General features: G+C 42.8%; 2 protein-coding genes and 1 long non-coding RNA gene across 3 annotated transcripts in view; 1 reads left to right on the top strand and 2 right to left on the bottom strand.

The window, feature by feature from the left end:
• The window catches only part of LOC115766867 (potassium voltage-gated channel protein Shaker), a 121,915-nt gene that overhangs the window by 4,510 nt on the left and 97,729 nt on the right, over positions 1 to 19,676 (top strand). The window lies entirely within an intron of this gene.
• Positions 1,491 to 5,783, bottom strand: LOC115766866. Its single transcript, XM_030710927.1, has 15 exons — positions 5,206 to 5,783; positions 4,657 to 4,808; positions 3,997 to 4,584; positions 3,796 to 3,933; positions 3,597 to 3,743; positions 3,401 to 3,529; positions 3,141 to 3,315; positions 2,970 to 3,085; positions 2,795 to 2,903; positions 2,647 to 2,738; positions 2,360 to 2,580; positions 2,205 to 2,301; positions 2,003 to 2,145; positions 1,703 to 1,939; positions 1,491 to 1,626 (listed from the first exon to the last, which is right to left on the bottom strand). The coding sequence occupies exons 1-15, from the start codon at positions 5,766 to 5,768 to the stop codon at positions 1,543 to 1,545; spliced, it is 2,991 nt and encodes a 996-aa protein (XP_030566787.1). The 5' UTR covers positions 5,769 to 5,783; the 3' UTR covers positions 1,491 to 1,542.
• Positions 17,119 to 18,481, bottom strand: LOC115766868. The gene is made up of 3 exons (XR_004018339.1): positions 18,250 to 18,481; positions 17,639 to 18,018; positions 17,119 to 17,577 (listed from the first exon to the last, which is right to left on the bottom strand). It is a non-coding gene; the product is annotated as an uncharacterized LOC115766868 (long non-coding RNA).

Here is a 19,676-nt window from a genome sequence, read left to right as displayed (position 1 = left end):
AACTGAACTGTGAACTTATGTTGTCTAAAATATATATAAAATGACATTTTATTCCAAAGAATAATTATTTCTGCTTCGGGCGAAAGCCAAGAATAGACGCTAAGATATGGAATTCCTTTGAGGTATATTTGATATATAACTGCTACAATTCCAGAATTGTCTCCAGCTACAAATATAATTGTCTCTCTATATAGAACTCGTGGGGAATAAATGTTGTTTGTCGCACTCTTCACTCAGAGCCTGCCACTTTTTTGTTTTAGTTAACCTACCCTAGCTTGAGCTATGATTATCGCAACGATGTGAGGGCCCGGTTTTGATTGATTGTGTCGACTGAGTCGCATTATTGTCTACTGAGACATTTGTTTGTGTTTGTCAAGCTGTGATTTCTGTCTGCTTTTGTTTGTCTGTTGTCACAAATTAACATTTCGCACCTTGCAGTTGATCAGATCGCGTATTACGATATGTATTATTTCATTGCGTATTCAATTACGAGTTGCTTATGAGAAATACAAGCGTTGATATTACTATTTGAGCATGTGTAACAGGTAAATATGTGAAGGTATGAAAATCAAATGGGCACGTAATTAAAATACGAAATGCACTCTAACACAGAGAAGTGTGAAATATTGTTGGCTAAGCAAAATTTTAATCACATTTCCGAATATGCAAACCGACTTTCCAGTCTATATTTGAATATTTAAGCGTTCTCTTAATAGCCGTAGGGCATTTTTATATCCCGAACCTATTTTATAGTGTTAAAGGGGAAATAACAACTTGATGCAAAGGTGTGTGTCAAGCAGAAGAGGGCTTCTTCGTGCCCATCAAACATATGTCTATGTCTGTCAGTATGTCTATGTCAGTAGAGACAGTGGAATGTTAGCTTCTCATAGCCTTGGATTTTGGTATTTACACACATTTATATGGCATATATGGGCCCTGAAAACACAATTAAGATCAGACAGCAAACATCGAAGTTATTCCATAATGGATGTCCTATATATAGCAAAAGAAGAAGCCGGGCCACTACGTGAAATCTGAAGCAAATGGTGTGCGTCTGGGTGTGAGTGTGTGCGTCTGGGTGTGAGTGTATTTTCAAATATATTTGGCCAAGCTAGACAGCAATCGCTTAAGGGGAAATCTCCAAGTCGTCCACCCTCAAACAGAAGCTCTCATCTATTCTAATACATTTCATTTTCTACCCAAAAACGTTTCAAATTATTCTAAGATTTTCTTAGATCAAGATAGAATCTACCCTGCGGACCTTTTTATAACCCCAAAAAGTAAATAAATACTTTTTTGAAATCGATTTTGGAGACTGTGAAACGAATTTCATTTGTCTTAAACACATTCGCAGCTGCATATCAAATTTTCTAGTTCTAGTTCCAAGACTCACGGAGTTCCAATTGCCACTTTGTATTAGATTAAGCCAAGCCCAAGCAGCTAATTAGCACATTACAGAAGCTAATTAATAGACATATATAGGAAAAGTGTGTGGTAAAAAAAAAAAGAACAATTTAGCATTTATTTTGTGAAACACTTGACTTAAATATTATCGGTAACCAGACGATGCTCATTGTAGCGTATAGGATATGTGAGTGCATTGCCCTTGTCCCAAGAGTAGAGTTCCTGAAAGGATGGCAAGCAACAAAAAGTGCTTCAAAGTAAATGCGGAGAAGAGATTTCCGAGAGATTATATACGTACCACAGTGAGGGGATTGTAGCCGACTGTAGTCGTATAGCTGAATGGATTGGAGAAGGGAAGATTTGCGTTGAGCAGTTTGCCTTTGTAGAGATCGACCACGTAGCGTATTTGGGTATTTTTATCGGTGCCCGAATCGATGGCATACAAATTGCCGCAGACAATGAACATTTCGCCAAATTGCTTGTGATCGAGTGTTATATTGAAATTGTATTGCATTCTCAGGGTCTCGGCATCCAGCTAAAATCGCATAGATAAAGCCAAGTTAAAGAAAGTAGTCGAAAGTATTTCCTCGCGAGTTACCTTAGCTACCAGCGTATTGTTGGAGTCGTGTGTGCTGTATATGACCCAGAGACCGACCTCATCCACATTAAAGTCCATGAAATTATAATCCGTTGCGTACAGCCGATTGCCAGCAGCGACTCCCGCATAGGGCAGCTGTATGCCTGTATTGCAAAGTGTTTAGGATCTAAATATAACAAGTATTTCTGTAGCTAGCACTCACTGATCTTCTTGGAGGTCGTCAAGTCTAGCTTGACAACCAAATCGGAATTCTTCTGCTGATAGTAGAACGAACCATTATAAACCACATGCGCATTGCCCTGGAAATAGCCAAACTTTAGTGTGTTATGCGTGTCCTGCGAAGTTGAGTTAACGCACCTGAAAGCCCTCGGATATTTCATACTTGTGCCTGGGCACACTGTTCATGCGGTATTGTATGCGCGTGGAGAACTCGAACAGATTGTAGGCATCATTCTCGTTGGTCACAAACGTCTTCTCCCGATCCGCTTCTCTAGGCGCCGCATCACGCAGCCACGAACCAAATTTCTCATTGACAACCTTGTGGAACACGGGCTTACCCACCGCATACAGATAGCAGGCTGCAGGAGTAGCACGAGATATGCAGGATATGCGGCTATATGTTATTTAATCAATGTAAAACTTACTCTTGGCACGCTTGGGCAAACCCGGATAGCTGCGGTTGCCCGTGGGCTGTATCTCAAAGTTGTTGAGTATGGAATCCTTGCATTGATACAAGCTAAAGGAATTGGAATTTAGTCAGCTCGTTGGTTTTGGCTAGCGGGCAGAGCTCACCTGGGATCTGGACACTGATCACAAACGGGGCACTCACTTTCGGGCGGTCGCTGGCCATAGACCTTGACATTGTTGCCCACATAGGGCGTCTCACTATTCGGATCCTGCGCTATAATACCGAAAGAGAGTGCTGTCAATAATCAATCATGATTAGCTTAGATCTAGATCTATTTACGTGCTATCTCAAAGTTGACCATGGTCGCATTCAGCTCATTGCGTGCCACACAGTGATAGTAGCCAAAGTCATCCTTGCGCAGATTGCTTATGGTCAGGCGCATGGAGGTCTTGAAGCTGTGGCAGAGCAGTTCATTAAAGGGCTTTGGATAGGTTCAATCACGGTACTCACCCGTCTGGATATGATTCAATGCGATACTTATCACTTGGATCGAGAATCTTGCCATCGTAGGCGCGCTCCCAGTAGCGTATGGCCTCCGGGAAGGCCTCCACCTGGCATTCCAGTGTTGCGCTACTCTGGTACTCCGCATAGATCATTTGCCGGTACACAGATATCATGGGCGCAACTGAAATTGATCAATGTCGGAAAATGGGCCGAAGCCGATTGCACAATCTATTAGAATAATCAGACTTTTTTTTTGCCGAACTCACAGTGCACCTCCACCAGGAACGTGGCATTGGCAACGGGCGCGATGCCATTGTTCGCATGGCACGTATAGGCCGCCATCTGATGACGCGTGATGTTCGTAAACTTGATGAACTGGCCACTGATCGAGCTGACTGTGGAAAGACAAGCAATGTTAACGAGCTGGCCTGTGGCCAAAGTCTGTTTCGATTTGCCACTCACGCTCGATGCCATTCACGTTGATGGTGCGTCCATCTTCGCGTCGCCATTCCACCTGCGGCTGGGGATTGCCTGTCGCCGAGCAGCTCATGTTGAGCGTCTTGCCCTCCTCCACGATGACGTTGCGCCGATAGTTTGGCGCCTTCAGATCTGCGCGCGATGAAGGCTTAGCTCAACTCTGGGCAAGACTCGGTTCACTCACCTGTTATGGAGGGTGGTATGAGCAGATCATTGGAGGCGCTGCCATTGGGGTATTGCATCTTCCAGGTGTTGATGCCCGGCACGCCGGGTGTGCCATTAGTGCCCGGCTTGCCAGGACGTCCGCGTGGCCCAGCAATGCCTGTGCTTGAGCAGGGTCGAATTGGTTTGGAAGCTATTTGACAGCTTTGTGAATGTTACTCACCCTTTAGGCCTCTTTCACCGGGTGGACCTTGTGCACCCTTGGGGCCTGTTATAGACATGCCATCCTTGCCGTCGTTACCATTTAGGCCATCCTTGCCATCGCGTCCTGGCAGCCCGTTTTTGCCATCGGCGCCCGCACGTCCCGGCACCCCATCGAGGCCCGGCTCACCGGGCACACCGTCTCGCCCATCCAGGCCAGCACGCCCGACGGCGCCGGGATCGCCCTTGGGGCCACGTGGACCCGTTGCGCCCTGTTGGCCCACACCGTCGACGCCCGGTGCGCCCGGCAAGCCGACATCGCCGCGATTGCCCTTGGGACCAGGAATGCCCGGCAGGCCGGGATTACCGGTTGGTCCCTTGGGTCCAATCGGGCCCATTGGCCCGGCCGGCGCTGGCGGGCAATAATCCTGTGTGCCCTTGCAAAAGCCGGTAATTATCTTCTCCGGCACACGGCAATACGTATTCAAATAGATCCAATCATCGCCGCCCGGTGCGGCGCCCTTCAAGCCCGTGCGCTTGCGTATCTCCGTGTCCTGCTCCTCCAGGGCCTTACGATGATTCGGATTGAAGAACTCGATCAACGGATCTGCTGCAATTAGAATAACATATCTTGAAGTTCGCTGCAGCTGAACTAGTTCCGTGTCTGCTGTGCAACACTTGCCGTGCATGGAGGCCGGCGACGACGAGGCGATGTCTCTCCGGACGCGCTTTCCATTTGGCAAATGGGTCAGGAAGTTGTTGTTCAGCTTGCGCTCGTTCCGGACAACGCTGCTCGGCTGCGCCGTTGTTGGACCGTAATGTGTCTGGAGTGGACTGTAAAGTAAACGGAACTAAACTCTGTACTGGAGCTGGAACTAGTAGGTGTGCAAAGGAATTTAATTGCGTTCGCAGCTTGAATTCAAATACAGATTCCACTGAAATCCTTAACGGAACTAGCTCGTAAATAGTTTATGATTCAGCTGTAACTGGAGCCTTGGAGCTGTAGCCGAAAAATGAACTCTGAACTTAAAAGTTAAATGTACTTTGAAGTGCTATCAAGATTTACAGGAAATATACAACTGGAACTTGGATTAAAGTACAATGTCAAATGAATCAAGACAATAAGAACTGGAACCATTTGAACCATTAGCACTGAAATTTGTGCTTATGAGCATTGTGAACGGAACCAGAATTGATTGAGCTTGAACGGGGAGAAGAATAAAAAACTCACCTCGCCTCCTGCGGATAATCCCTTTCCATGATCTGCGTAACCATGGCGCGCAGTACATGCTCCGAACGCATCAGTTCATCTTGGAACTTGTTCCGAAAGGCACTCTGACCCAGCATAGCCACGGTGGCCGACTCCTCGCCCGCCTGGCTATACGTATAGAAAAGTATGGACAACGTGGCCAGCATTAGAGTCAGCGCACCCAAATAAATATAGACCAGCACCAAGGAGCTGCCCAGCTCGCCGCTGCCCTCCAGCTTGTTGATGCAGTTGCAGCCGCATTTGCACGGCTGATGCACCAACCGCTGCTGATGCTGGCAGCTCTGGCACCTGGTCGCGAGCGATGTCGTGTCCGTGCTGGCGCTTCGACTTGTTCCCGTGCCAGGACTCCCTGCGGCGTTTGTCTCCTCCAGCAGCATATTGGCCACCAGCTGTGTGGTGGAATCTGTTAGCTCCCTGGAGGCGTTGCTATTTGCTCTCGCTGTTGCCGCATCCGCCTTCGCCTCCGCTTCCGCGGCGCGTTGCCGCTTTGAATTGTTCACACTCTGATTAACGGCCAGCAACATCTTGGCGCGCACCTGTTCGATCAGTTCAATTAAAAAGTTTCCGTTTTGATTTATGAGACACACGAGTGCAAGTAGCCCGCCTCCAAATAACAAATGGGAAACAAAAACAACAACAACAACAACAAAATAAAGTAAATATTATTTTTAGCACTTTCAAGTGGGCGCTCTATTTATACGAGCTGTCTACAGTTCCAAGCGTTCACATGGCGGCGCATTATTAAGCATTTAATCAAAGCCTTCTTTTCATATTTTCTTGTTATCTTGCTTTATTTTTCCGGCACTGATAGTTGTGCTGGGAAAACAACTAAAGTCAATAGTTTTTTTTTGTTTGTTTTTTGGAGGAGGGGTAAAATGCAAAATTCACAAGGCTTTCATTTAATTTCCGCCACACATCAATTCCCAATCTCTGGATATACATACGTATATATATATATATATTTATATAGCGATGCGATTTGTAGCGCTTTGAAGCGATGCGTTTAACAAGTTTTTCACACTTTCTGGCCACACTGTGGCGGTCAGCGTGTGCGTGTGAGCGAGAGAGAAAGAGAGAGAGAGAGTGAAACAGACAGACAGAGAGCGAGAGAGCGCGCCTTGAAGAGTCAAACCGAACGCGTTGGCGTCTAATTTCCGACTGAAACGTTTGTGTGCGACAATTTTCCAATGCGGCGCGTCTTTCGCCGGCTGTGCTAGTGTGTGTGTGTGACAGTGTGTGCGTGTGTGTATGTGTATGCTTTGTTTTTGTAAGAGAGCAACTTCAAAGAGAAAGCGCCAGCCAAAGAGTGAGCCTGCCAGCCACAGCTGAGAAATCAACAATCAGAAATCAACAAAAATAAATAAAATAAAAAAGCTAAATAAATTATAAAAAAAATTCCGATAAACATGTAAACAAATTTGAACACATAAAACCGACCATAAAATATATGCAACAGCAATAGCTTTCGGTGGCAAAGAGCACAACAATGTGACCAGAGCCTTTGCCATTTGCCCTAACTCTTCCTAGGCAGACGCATGCGTCCTGCTGCCCAGCACTGCGACGGAGTGCATCCAGTTGGCCCTAAGTCTGGGAAAGTGTGCCATTCAGCGGCGGCATTTGAAAACAAGAAACAACAACTAGATGAAGAAGAAGCAGCAGAAGCAGACGCACATGTTCGCGCCTCCTTTTTCGAACAGATGAGTGGGCAAATGTTCTCTTCACATAATAATGCCATATCCTCAACAAGTTTGAGTGCGCCAATCGGAAGAGTACTCGTATTTATCGAGTTTTAGATTAATGTATTTGCAGTCAGCTGTCGATTTCCTTGAAGTACGTGCATTTATATATATATTGATATATATATTTATGTATTTATGGGAACATATAATTTAAATTTCATATATTTTTATTTATATAATATTTTATGTATAACATTCTTCATTGAAATTTTCCATTATGCCTTGCTATCCCCAGCCTTAGCCGGCTCAAGTTATTGCCTTGCAATTTTGTACATTATCTTTCCACCCATTTTCCGCCCGTGGATAATGTAAATTCTGGCCAAAACGATTTTCGGTCAGTGAATTTTTCGAAGCGTGTGTGCTGAGTTTGAACCAGCGACCTCTCCCTTCTCAGTCTGACGGTCAGGCAGCTCAGCCACGCAGACTTCAGAAATATTTGTGAAAATCTTCAAAATCGTCAAATACTGAATACTGTTGTATTAGGCTTTACGAATGGAATTCAACCTACTTCACATAAAGAAGCTATTAAACCAAATTTACCCTTGCTGCCAGTTTCGAGCTGTTGAAGAAATCTATCATACCCATTCATTCAATGCGTACAGGGTATAATAGATTCATGAAACAAATTTGAACTTGAAATCCTTGCGCCCGACTAAGCATTAGGCGGGCATTCCGATTTGCTCAGCTCTTCATTCACAATTGTTTGCATAGGTACAATAGGGAAACAGAGGAAGAGGAAGTGCTTGAGCTAGGAGCAGCAAGAAGAAGGAGAAGACGTTGTAGAAGATAATCAGCAGTTGACACTTTCAGTTCCTAGATTTGTTTTGTTTTTACAATTTATTTTCCTAAATAAACCCCAATTCAACTTTTGCAAAGTTGAATGCAATTGCCGCCCTCTCTCTGCTGGCCACCCTGCGACCACCCCCCACTTGGCCGTGAAGCTGTAAGTAGTTTGCACTTCATTTGCATTTGCAGGGCCAAATCGGTTTGTGAATTCAATTTCCATTAGTCTCAGATGCACACACAAAGCACGGCCAAAGTCAATGAGACGGAACGAGCTCGTTAAATCAGCGACAACAACAGCAGCAACAGCAGCAGCAATTTATTTGGTTTGTAGTTATGATACATAAGCATAAGAGGCAGGTTCTTAGTCGCTTTTAAAGCGAGTGGCCAAAATGTTCAAGCATATCAGCTAAGCTGCAGGACAAAGAAGACGACATCGCAAAGGTAACAGTGGCAACAGCAGCAGCAACAACGGCAACAGCAACAGCAACAGCAGCAATAGCTACAGCAGCAACAATAGCAAAAGCATAAACAACAACAGCAGCAACGGCAGCAGCAACAACAGCAACAGTAACAACAACAGCAACCACACCAGCAGCAATAGCAGCAACAATAACAGCAGCAACAACATAAGCAACCACAGCAGCAACAACATCAGCAACAACATCAGCAACAACATCAGCAACAACAGCAGCAACAGCAACAATAGCTACAGCAGCAGCTATAGCAAAAGCATAAACAACAGCAGCAGCAGCAGCAATCACAGCAGCAACAACAGCAGCACCAACACCACCAGCAACAACAACAACAGCAATTTGCCAGTTGCTAAGACGCAATTTGGCAACAGAATCAGCTTGCGACTGGATTCACTGCCAATAAGCCGATTATGCTTATGCCAAGCAACAAGCCACAGCAGCAGCAACAGCAGCAGCAACAGCAACAGCCGTGTCGGCAAAAGTCTCCAGCAATATAAATCAAAATGTCAAGACGTTGCTTTCGCCTAAAAGTTGCTGTAAACGAAATAAAAGGAAATAACCTTGTCGTGTCGCAGATTAAATGCCCTCGCGAGCGTATTGCAAGAGCATGGCAGAGATTTATATGAAGTTATATTCGCTAAGGTCTTAGAAGGAGCAGCAGCTATGCAGTGCAAAGGTCGAACCAACCCTCAAACTCGTTACACATAATAACTTAAGAGGTAAACAGCTTGAGCTTGGTCTGTTATATTTAGCTAACGTGTTGGAAGACATTTATTCCAACCTGGTTTTACGGGTTATTGCAGAATTATATAGTTCCTATATAAGTTATATGCCATAGCAGAGCGATGTTTATAAGATTATGCTCATGGAATATATTTTTATATTTTTATAAGTGGAAATAGGTTTAAAGGGTATATAGGGCTTGTGCAAATGGCAGAAGGAAGCGTATCCGATCCCTAAAGGAATATATATACTCTTGGTCAGCATCAATAGACGAGTCGATCTAGCCCTGTCCGTCTGAACGTCTGTCCGTCCATCCCTCCATCCTTCTGTTTGTCCGTCTAACCGTCTATCTGTCTGTCTGTCCGTATGTCCGTCTCTCCGTCCGTCCATATGTATGAACGCGACGATCTCAGCACCCATCTAAGAGCTAGGACTTGAGTGCGGGGCCTCCGGGCAGTATGAATTTGTTTCCGATAATCGAAAGCTTTGACCCGTTTCCTAGCAATTGTTGAGAATGCTTTAGGAAATTTTGAAAACAAACTAGTTTTTCAAGCAAGAACCTAATTTTCACTCCCAAGGCAGCTATATAGTACTCCTCTCCAGAAATTCCGGCAGTTCCTATGTCAGCTATATGATATAGAAATGCGATCCACTGGTTATGGTTACATATAATGCTTTGCGATGGATTCAAGACAACTCTACTGGACTAGTTCGCATAGTTGATTAGTTAGGATGGACTAAAGTGATGTATGTTTCTGCTATATTGACTGGGCGGCAGCAAGAGCCGACATCCCTGTCGGCGGTACAATGTGGCGTATGAGCAATGCGAGTGCAAGGGAAATTAACAAAAGGATTTAACGACTGCGCCAGGCGCTCGCTCAACTTGGCTTTTATGACGCCAGCAACAGCAGTTGGAGTAGGAGCAGTAGCAGAAGCAGTACGCACCTGTGCAAAACTAGAAATGAAACTGAAAATGTCACTTGAGACGCTTTTTTATGCGCTCACTTTCAGAATATCCAATGTGAGAACTTCAGTTTTCATTTCTCAAGTCGTGTTCTTTATGGCCCCAGTCAAGTTTTTAATTAATTTCCGGCTATTACTTTTTACAGAATCGTTAAACTAATGCGAAAGTTAAAGCATTTAATAAGTTTGGTGCTCGGTGCTCGACTTAAGTAGAGTCTGGTAAAGGTCTAAAGGTCTTGCTGAGGCATGGTATACCTGGGAATTCAGTGGGTTCTTTTGCTAGGATTACCCATAGAGTGCTAAAGCTCAGCTGTGTTCTCAATCTCGATCTGGTCAATCTAGCCAAGTCTGTCTATCCGTCCGTCTGTATTTATAAACGTGTCGATTTCAGAACCTCTAAGAGCTAGAGACTTGACCGTAGGTCTTCTTAGTTCCCGTGCAGTACGGGCTTATTTCCGATAATCGATTAAGTTAGCCGCTTGCAAGCAATCGATTAAACTTGATATCGATAGCCTGTTTTTTTGGAAAATATATGAAAAGCAAAATATTTTAATACTATTTAATACAACAACAAACAAGCGACAACTTTTAACTGTTAACACTTTGCAATACTTTCTTGATTGAAGATTAATGCAGCAACAGCTGAAAGAAAATGGTTCTGAAATAATTTTTTATTTCTACTGCTGATCCATTTTAAATTTCTATGGCAGTTAATTTTGCGCAAAATTTAAAATATCTTTTAAGTGGGAAATTAAATTTAATTAATTGAAAATTGCTCGAGTTTCGTTTGAAATTGTTTACCAGTCGAATTAAATGGCAAAGCCTTTAATGGACCACGCCTCGAAGGGCATTCCGAAGGACGAGTCCTGAAATTACGAAAACAACAAAAAAAAAAAAGTGTGTTCCCTTGTTCATTTTCCCTGTTAAATTGCCCTAATTGCCGCTGTAGGCGTGGCAATTGAACAGTTTAAATATTCATACGCCTCGTTGCCACGCCTGGGCCCGAGTATCGAAAAGGCGTCTACGGAAATTTCGACATCGCAGCGTTTGTCGTGGCCGCCTTAATTCTCTTCTGCTTCTTGCTGTTTTCCCTTTATTCCAGCTCGATTTACTGTTTATTTTCTTTTGTGTTTTTTTTCGGCTCGTTTAGTTCGTTTGCATTTTCTTTGCATATTTATGAGGGCGACGCCGGCGTCGAAGAGCTGTGCGCTTATCGTGGCTGCTGTTCAATAACCCACAGGAATGTGAAGTGTGGCGGCATTGTGGGATGACGGGGAGGGGGGCGTTGTGTATTGCCGGCTAAAGTCCTTTGACGGGATCAAGAGTTTCGGCAGCAGACAATAAAATAAAAGAAATAGCGAGTGCTAGTCTAAGGATAGGTACAGACGGAAGGCTGTCCGTGGGTGGCAAGCACTGATAAGTTACAAGTGTGGCACGTAGCAGCATCCTGAGCCGGCAGTGCAGCAGATTTGTTTTTATTGCTGAAAATACACGCACACACACACACACACACACAGGCAAGCAGCTAGCTGAGACGCAGCGCAGGAGAATGCCTCAAAAACTGCCGCAGAAGCCGACACGAAACGAAGCCAAAACGAAGCGAGCCGAGCGGAGCCGAGCGCGCAGCACGTGCTCGTCGCTGCTGCTGAGCAACACATGCCGACAGCTGCGGCGTGCCGTCGACGCCAGCAGCGCTGCCGACGCCTGGCTGCAGCGCGCAGAGGCGAAACTTGTTGAAATTTCGAAAAAGCAAGCTCGCTGGAAGTTCGAAAGAAAAGAATATAAAACAAAGCGAGCAGCGTACAGAGCTTGCAGCTTTTGCAGGCAACGCTTTTGCATAGATGGCGCCACGTGCGAGTGTGTGTGTGTGTGTGGGTGAGCGTTCTCATTGGCAGACGCTTGTAATTAGCAAGCTTATGAAAAGCTCAGAAGCTGATCGATCGAGTGCTTTTTGTGCTTAAAAGCTGCCCGACGTGTCAATGTACCTTTGAGCTTTCCACACGTCAATGTTGCGCATTTCAGGGACGCACTCGAAATGAGGTCACGGGGTCACAGTGTGACGTCAGCACTTAACCCCAACTCAACCCTTCACTTAACCACACTTGACTAATGCCTTTTTCTCAAATTCTCTTCTCTTTGCAGGTGAGTACTTGAACCATTTAACACACGCTTTTAGACGAGTATTTTTCGAGCGAAGGCGAATGCCACGAGAATGCAATGTGCATGCGGTTTGTGTCTAGGCTAAGAGCTGAGAAGTTTGTTAACCCATTCTCGGAATGCCCCTCGCAAATTGAAGCGCTTTGCTATCGAACAGGTGCCTATTTCTGTAAAATTCAAGCTTCTTCAAGTTCTTAAGAATATGAAGAGTTTCCTAGTCGGAAATGCCCGACTAAAAGATACCCTGAGTTTAGTTATAAAGTCTCATAACAAACATTTGAACTTTCTTCTATACATATATACCAAATCCCTCACGCACACGCTCAAACAACCCCAAGCGAAAATTCGTTCAGGAATAACTATGGTCTATGTCATCCGATCTTTATGAAAATTTCTTACACTAAAAGATTAACAGATACGATCATAGAGCGGGATACCGATAGCTTTGGTATACCAAAGCTATACCAAAAAAAATTACTTTAATTAATTAATTAATTATGAGTATTATGCGACTAACAGGTAGGGAAACTCTTATTAACATCAGCTTATTTGAAATTTAATTGAAATGCATTTAAGAACTTGTGAAACTTGGATGAGTCTTACATTGTGCTTAGCTACATGCTGCTGTGCAAATGTTGCGCTTAAATGGCAACACATGGCAACATTCAGTGACATGTTGCTGTATCGATATTTCTAATAATGTTGCTTTGGTATATGTTGCTGCCTGCTACAAAGAAATGTTTTATTTAAATGTTGTTGTTAAATGTTTCCAAGCTAAAGCTGCTGTGACAATGCCCCATACAAAATGTACCCATTAAAAAGTTGCCGTGTGCTCTCAGTGCTTATGAAATGTGGCTTTCACAATCGCTGCAACAAGCTGTTCGGCTTGTTGAAATACATATGTTTGCCATGGCATGTTGATATCAAGCTTTCAAGCTTCAAGGCTGCTATGATAGTTGATAGTTATGTTTGCTCTGACGTGCATCGAAGACATGTTGCAAAGGAATATTGCCTTGGCATGCTGCAATGGCATGTTGCAATGGCATGTAGCCTTGGCATGTTGCAATGGCATGCTGCTATGCGATTTTCGCCTAGCCATTGCCGCGTTTGTTTTGCCCACTTTCTACCCACTGTCTCAAGGTCAGAGGCACGGGCTGCCCATTTCGGTTATTGTGTCAAAACAGGTGCAGGGGCGACGGGGGAGACACACTAAATAGATCAAAATATCCTTAATATTAGGTCTCCTTGTAGACGTATTACTTAAGGACTTGCAGATATATTGGGCGAATTGTGAAGTTTGATGAAGATATTTCGAAAAACAGATAACTTATGCAAAAACAAAACTTATCTCGATATGGTAAATCAATATTGATAAGGTTAAGCTGATGTGTTTTGTGCTTACAAAAAGTTGTTCTCACCACAACTTAATTTTCGATCAATCGTTTCTACATCAGCCAAATGATATAGTGGTCCGATCTGCCCGACTTACCTATAACTGAGAGACAGACTTGGCTATATCGATACAGCTTCCGATACAGATCCATAATATATTAAAGCCTTATTGGTCGGCTACGAAAAGAAAATAATTAAAGCTAATCAAACAGGTCGTTGCACCTGCTGCATGCAACAATCAATCAATCAATCAATCATGTGCACAGTTTCGATTGATCAATCAATCGAACACTTGTCGAATAAACAAATAGGCAAGCCAAATGCCAAAAGACTCAATTAAATGCGCCGCAAAACAACAAAATTGTATAAACAAATGTATTGTTGATGGAGGTGGTGAGGGGAGGGGTGATGCTAGAGGGCATCCCAACCACGTCCCTCGTCCGTAGGCGTTCCCTGCGTATCGCAGTTGCGCTGCAAATGATCCATTCGCACCGCGCGCTCATCAGCCACTCGTTACTCATGCGCCACGCCCCCTGCCCATCGCCCCCCGCCGCTTGACGCCCTTGTTAGCACGCAGTGAAAATAAAAAACAAAAATAAATAAATTAAAAAAATGAAAACATTTTTCGTCTGCTCAAAATCACTTTACTAGCAAAAATCAACAGCAATCAATCGGCAATGCTTGAAAATGAAAACGAAAATGAAAATGCATTAAAATAACTTTTGGCATTTCACGAAAACGTTTCGCAGAGCCTGACCAAATCCCCTCCCCTCGCCACATTCCGCCTCCTATGGTGCGACCACGCCCCCAGACTTTTTGGCATTGGCTTTTTTTGAAACAAATAAAGAGGCACATTAAAAACGATATTGTCGACAATTGACGAAAACAAGGCAACATAGCCTCGTATCCATTAGATACTTATGTATCTACGTCTCTTCCTATGTGTATCTGTATCTGTATCTGTATCTGTATCTGTATCTGTATCTGTATCTGTATCTGTATCTGTATCTGTATCTGTATCTGTATCTGTATCTGTATCTGTATCTGTATCTGTATCTGTATCTGTATCTGTATCTGTATCTGTATCTGTATCTGTATCTGTATCTGTATCTGTATCTGTATCTGTATCTGTAATCTGTATGTATCTGTATCTGTATCTGTATCTGTATCTGTATCTGTATCTGTATCTGTAACTGTATCTGTATCTGTATCTGTATCTGTATCTGTATCTGTATCTGTATCTGTATCTGTATCTCTATATCTATATGTATCTGTATCTGTATCTGTATCTGTATCTGTATCTGTATCTGATCTGTATCTGTATCTGTATCTGTATCTGTATCTGTATCTGTATCTGTATCTGTATCTGTATCTGTATCTGTATCTGTATCTGTATCTGTATCTGTATCTGTATCTGTATCTGTATCTGTATCTGTATTTCTGTATCTGTATCTGTATCTGTATCTGTATCTGTATCTGTATCTGTATCTGTATCTGTATCTGTATCTGTATCTGTATCTGTATCTGTATCTGTATCTGTACTGTATCTGTATCTGTATCTGTATCTGTATCTGTATCTGTATCTGTATCTGTATCTGTATCTGTATCTGTATCTGTATCTGTATCTGTATCTGTATCTGTATCTGTATCTGTATCTGTATCTGTATCTGTATCTGTATCTGTATCTGTATCTGTATCTGTATCTGTATCTGTATCTGTATCTGCATCTGACCAGCGTATGAAAAAGTATCTGAGCATCATTTAAGCAGCTGAGTAGCCACTTTACGCAATACGCTCGCAGCTCTCGAGTGGAAATCGAAAAGAAAAGTGAGTGAAGGTCACACAGCGCTCTCTGTTCTTCTTCTTACACCACTTGTTGTTTTTGTTGTGGACGCCATAAAACGCATTAATATCTAAGTATTACACGCTGAAAGATTTAGTTGAAACGACTCAATTCTCTTGCTTACTAAGCCCCCCAGACTTCTCGTGCTCCCTGTCTCTCTCTCTCTCTCTCTCTCTCTCTTTCGCAACGTCATTATTAACCTCATAATAAGCATTCAGTTTCTTCTTCTTGTTCATTTTGGGACTGCTGACGTTTGCACCCAAAACAGATACCATAATTTAGCTAAATACTAAATAGTGCAGAAATTTTGCAATTTCGCTGTTTTGCAATTTCTGTAATTGCATTTTGCGTCATTTGTTCCGCGAGATCGTCTTTAGCAGAAGGTCCCCGCCCCTCCCCTGCTTACCATTCGCACGAAAGATCCTAACAAGTTCCTATCCGCATCGTTAGCAAATTTTGCATATTACCTGTAAAAGAAAAACAGGAGGCGGAAGTGCTCAACTTGATAATAACGTAAGCCGGAACATGCCGAATCTCTTCTTTACAAACACAAACATACACACTCTCGCACGGGATGTCCTATTTTTCACTCCGCTTCTTAGTCTGGCAAATGCATTCTTTAGGATGTTACATACGTTTGCACACAGCCGATATACCCACTTGTTGCTAACTTTTAATGAGTAATATAGAATCAAGCAACATTTTGCTTAAGCAGATGTTGCGCCAAACTTTACTCATTTTCGACATTTATTTGAGTTCAACTACTTTGTGTAATCGATAGTTTTGCAATTTGATTTTAATAAATGTCTCAAACAAGAAATACTTAGCAAATAGCTTAAATAAACTACATACTTTGCTAAGTTTTTGTAAGTTCCGCTTGTTGGGCTTTTATGGACTGCCGTTTGCCATAACTAGTTGGGAATTAAAGTGCAAATATGTTGAGGAACTGTTCATAATGCACTTTTCATCATATTTTATTGTTTAAAAGTAAGAAATATCGTTTCAATGTGACTTCTGACACCTCTGTTGAGCTAATAATCCTTATAGCCTTTAAATGTTTTGTGTGAGTCGAGGGATTTAAAGATCTTAGGAAATTTGAAATCTTTTAATCCGTCGTCGTCTTAAAGTTGCAAACGTATATTTGCATAAACATAATATGAGTAGCCAGCATTGTATTTGTGTGGAGCATATCGAGCGAAAGAGGGAAAAATATAAAAAAAAAATAGAACGTGAGAGCGAGAGAGAAAAAGAGAGAGAGAGAGAGAGAGAGAGACGCAGCGAGACAGTGAGGGAGAGCGGGAAAGAAAGCAAAGCCAAGCAAATCAAAGATAAACTTTATAATATTGCCATCGCAACCATATAATACAAAACTATTAACAAGTCCTACTTGAATTCATGGGATTCGCATAGAAGAGCGCTATTTTAAAATGTTTTCCTACAGCTCCAGACTCGCAGTTGTAAACGTCTCTCTTTCTTTGAAAGCTCTTTTAAAATAAGTCTGAAGCCAATTTAATAATAAAGAAACCCCTTTTCTATCAAATTTTCACTCTCGAGGGTAGAATTATCTAAGACCAAGTAAAACTGTCAAAACTGCGCCCTTCTAGCTTATATGGATTCGATAATGCCTTGAAAACCAATCAATCAGTCAGTCAATCAGTCAAGCAATCAGTCAGAAAAGACAGTTCTTGTATACAGATAGCGCATATGTGACAAGCGGGGGGTCTTATCAGAGTCCACGAGCTCTAAAAATAAATCAGAAAGCATTGCCCACAAGAATTATGTTGTTCACTTAAAAATTGATTTATTATTTTATATATTTCACTTTAAATTTTATGGTCAAGTTTCGACAAGGCCGAGGCCTTTAGCCCCAATGCAGCTGTACTGCAATTCGAGACAGGTGGACAAGGCTGGTCGCAATCTGTTCTCGTTGCCCGCCTTCGTTTGTGCGTGCTGGCAAATCGCGAAAAGCTAACCCAATGGGCATTCACTTGTTTATTAAAGAATAGCTTCGACACCCAATTTGAGTTTTCCATGTTATTTTCATCGTGCTCGCAAGGCAACTGTTTACAAGGGTATTAATTTCCAAACAAGACTAAACAAGCAAAAAATTGCAAGAATATTTCAATATATCATAAATTTCCTGCAAATCTTTTGAATTTTCCTGATCTCTTCTCGATCGCACAAACGTGGCCCGCATAAACGCGCTGCGGAGCACTTTTGGCTGGTTTCTCAGGCCGTTGGCCGTTGACGTTGGCTGCTGCAAAACAATTTGCGTAAAACACGAAAAGAAAAAAACAAAAAGAAAACACTTTGCTTACACACACACACACACGCACACACACACACAGAGCAATATGCGCTGGATTTGCTCAAAAACGTCGCCGTCTCCTGCTCTGCCTGCCAGTTCCGTACCCGTTCGCTGTCGCAGTCGACGTCGCAGTCGGCGTCGCAGTTGCCGCCGCTGCCCCAGCAGCCGCTGCCGTCGCCGTCGCTGCCGCTGCCGCTGTCGATGCCGATCTTCAGTAACGCGCACGCCGGTGAACGCTTCACACTTGCCCCACACACAATCGCAAATCGTCAGCAGTTTTTCCAGTGCGTTTTCTTCGTCGATTTTCGTAATTATTTTCGGCCCATTTTTCCCGTTATTTTTTATTATATTTGAGTTTTTTTTTTTTTGTGAGTTTCTGTGCCTTGTGTGCTGTGCGTGCCCCGAAAGAGAAGAGAATTTAAAAAAAAAGAAACAAAAAAGCGTTTCGTTGGGCAGTTTTGTTAAAACCAAACAGGCGGCAATTAAGCCCAAAAAGCAAATGATGTGAAAAGTGTCGCCAATGACGTCGCAGAGCAGCCAGCTGCTGCAGCCCCCCAACACACAATACACCCCCCCCCCCCCCTCCGCCCACCGCCAGAGCACCAAGTTCTTTACACACACCTCACGAAAAACTCAGCCTGTGCACGTTGTCGTCTTTGGCCTCTCGCACACAGATTCGTTGTCGTGTGGAATTCGTGTTGTTGTTGTTGTTGTTGTTCGAGTTATTGTTGTTGTTGTCGCATTTGAATATGTGAAAAATGTGTGCGACAAATGTTGCCGCCGCCGGCCCGCTGCCCCCGTGTCAGCGGCTCGTGAAAAGCAAAATAAAAATGTAAAGAGAATCGAAAAAAATGAAGATGAAAAAAAAATTGAGAAAAGAAAAGAAAATTGTTTCGTTTCGTTTCGTTTCATTTCTTTTGTCATTTGAATTTGAATATAAATAAATATATATAGCAGCATGTCTGTCTATATGTCTGCTCCATAAATATGCGCAGCCCACTAGACACAACAACAACAACAACAACAATAACAGCAACAACAACAACAACAACGAGAGCAACAAACACAACAACAACGAAGACAGCAATAACCATATTACGTATACGTAACATATTAAATGTATTTATGTACAGCTCACTGTGCGTGCGTGCATGTGTGTGTGTGTGTGTGTGTGTTTGTCACCAATAGATCTGTATATATATATATAAGTATATATACATATGTATATATACGCCAATCGAGTAACTTACGACTTATGCCCCATTCGCTGCACCCTGTATATAAAGGCTCATATATGCATCTATATGTATATATCATATATGCATCTATATGTATATATACATATATATTTATACCTGTGTGTGTACCTGTGTGCGTGTATGTGTGCAGATTTGACCCAGTGCTAGCCGAGCGGAACCCAGAGGAGTAAGTTAATGGATCGCCTGCATGGCCCACATCACGACGACGCACGGCACCTTAAGCCAAGCGCCAAGGTAAGCAGCAAACAAATGTTGCACAGTGCCACGCCCAACGCCCAACGCCCCACGCAAGCAAAGCCCGCCTCTGCGAGTTGTTATTAAGTTCTTTACTACTGCTGCTGCTGCTGCTTCCTCTTCAACCGCTTTTTAGCCACTCCAAGTATTGCCTCTGCTGCCGTTTAGTGCATTAAAAAGAAAGAAAAAGGAAAAAAACAAAATAAATAAATGTTCATTTTATTATTTTCTAAATATTTACTTAGGATCGTCGAATTCCACATTTACGATCTAGCCCCAGCATATGCAAGATCTTTTGATACACTTGCAGAGAGTCTATCAACCTGCTTACGCAATGTGTTGCATATAGCTTAAGGTATATATAATTGATATATATTCTTGATACCAGCTTCGTTCGTCGCTCAGTTATCCATGGTAAAGCTCTTGTAGGAACAAGTTGTTTGTTATTCAAGTTAGCTTGATGAAACTTTGCATTTGTTTTTATATATATGTGGAAAATCTTATTTTATATATGGAAAGTCTTATCAGCTTTGCAAAATCAATATCATCTAGCTC

This window comes from Drosophila novamexicana, unplaced genomic scaffold (assembly GCF_003285875.2).
Source record: "Drosophila novamexicana strain 15010-1031.04,08,12 unplaced genomic scaffold, DnovRS2.1 tig00001270-arrow-arrow-pilon, whole genome shotgun sequence".
Taxonomy (NCBI): domain Eukaryota; kingdom Metazoa; phylum Arthropoda; class Insecta; order Diptera; family Drosophilidae; genus Drosophila; species Drosophila novamexicana.
This window is presented reverse-complemented; position numbering and strand designations above follow the sequence as displayed.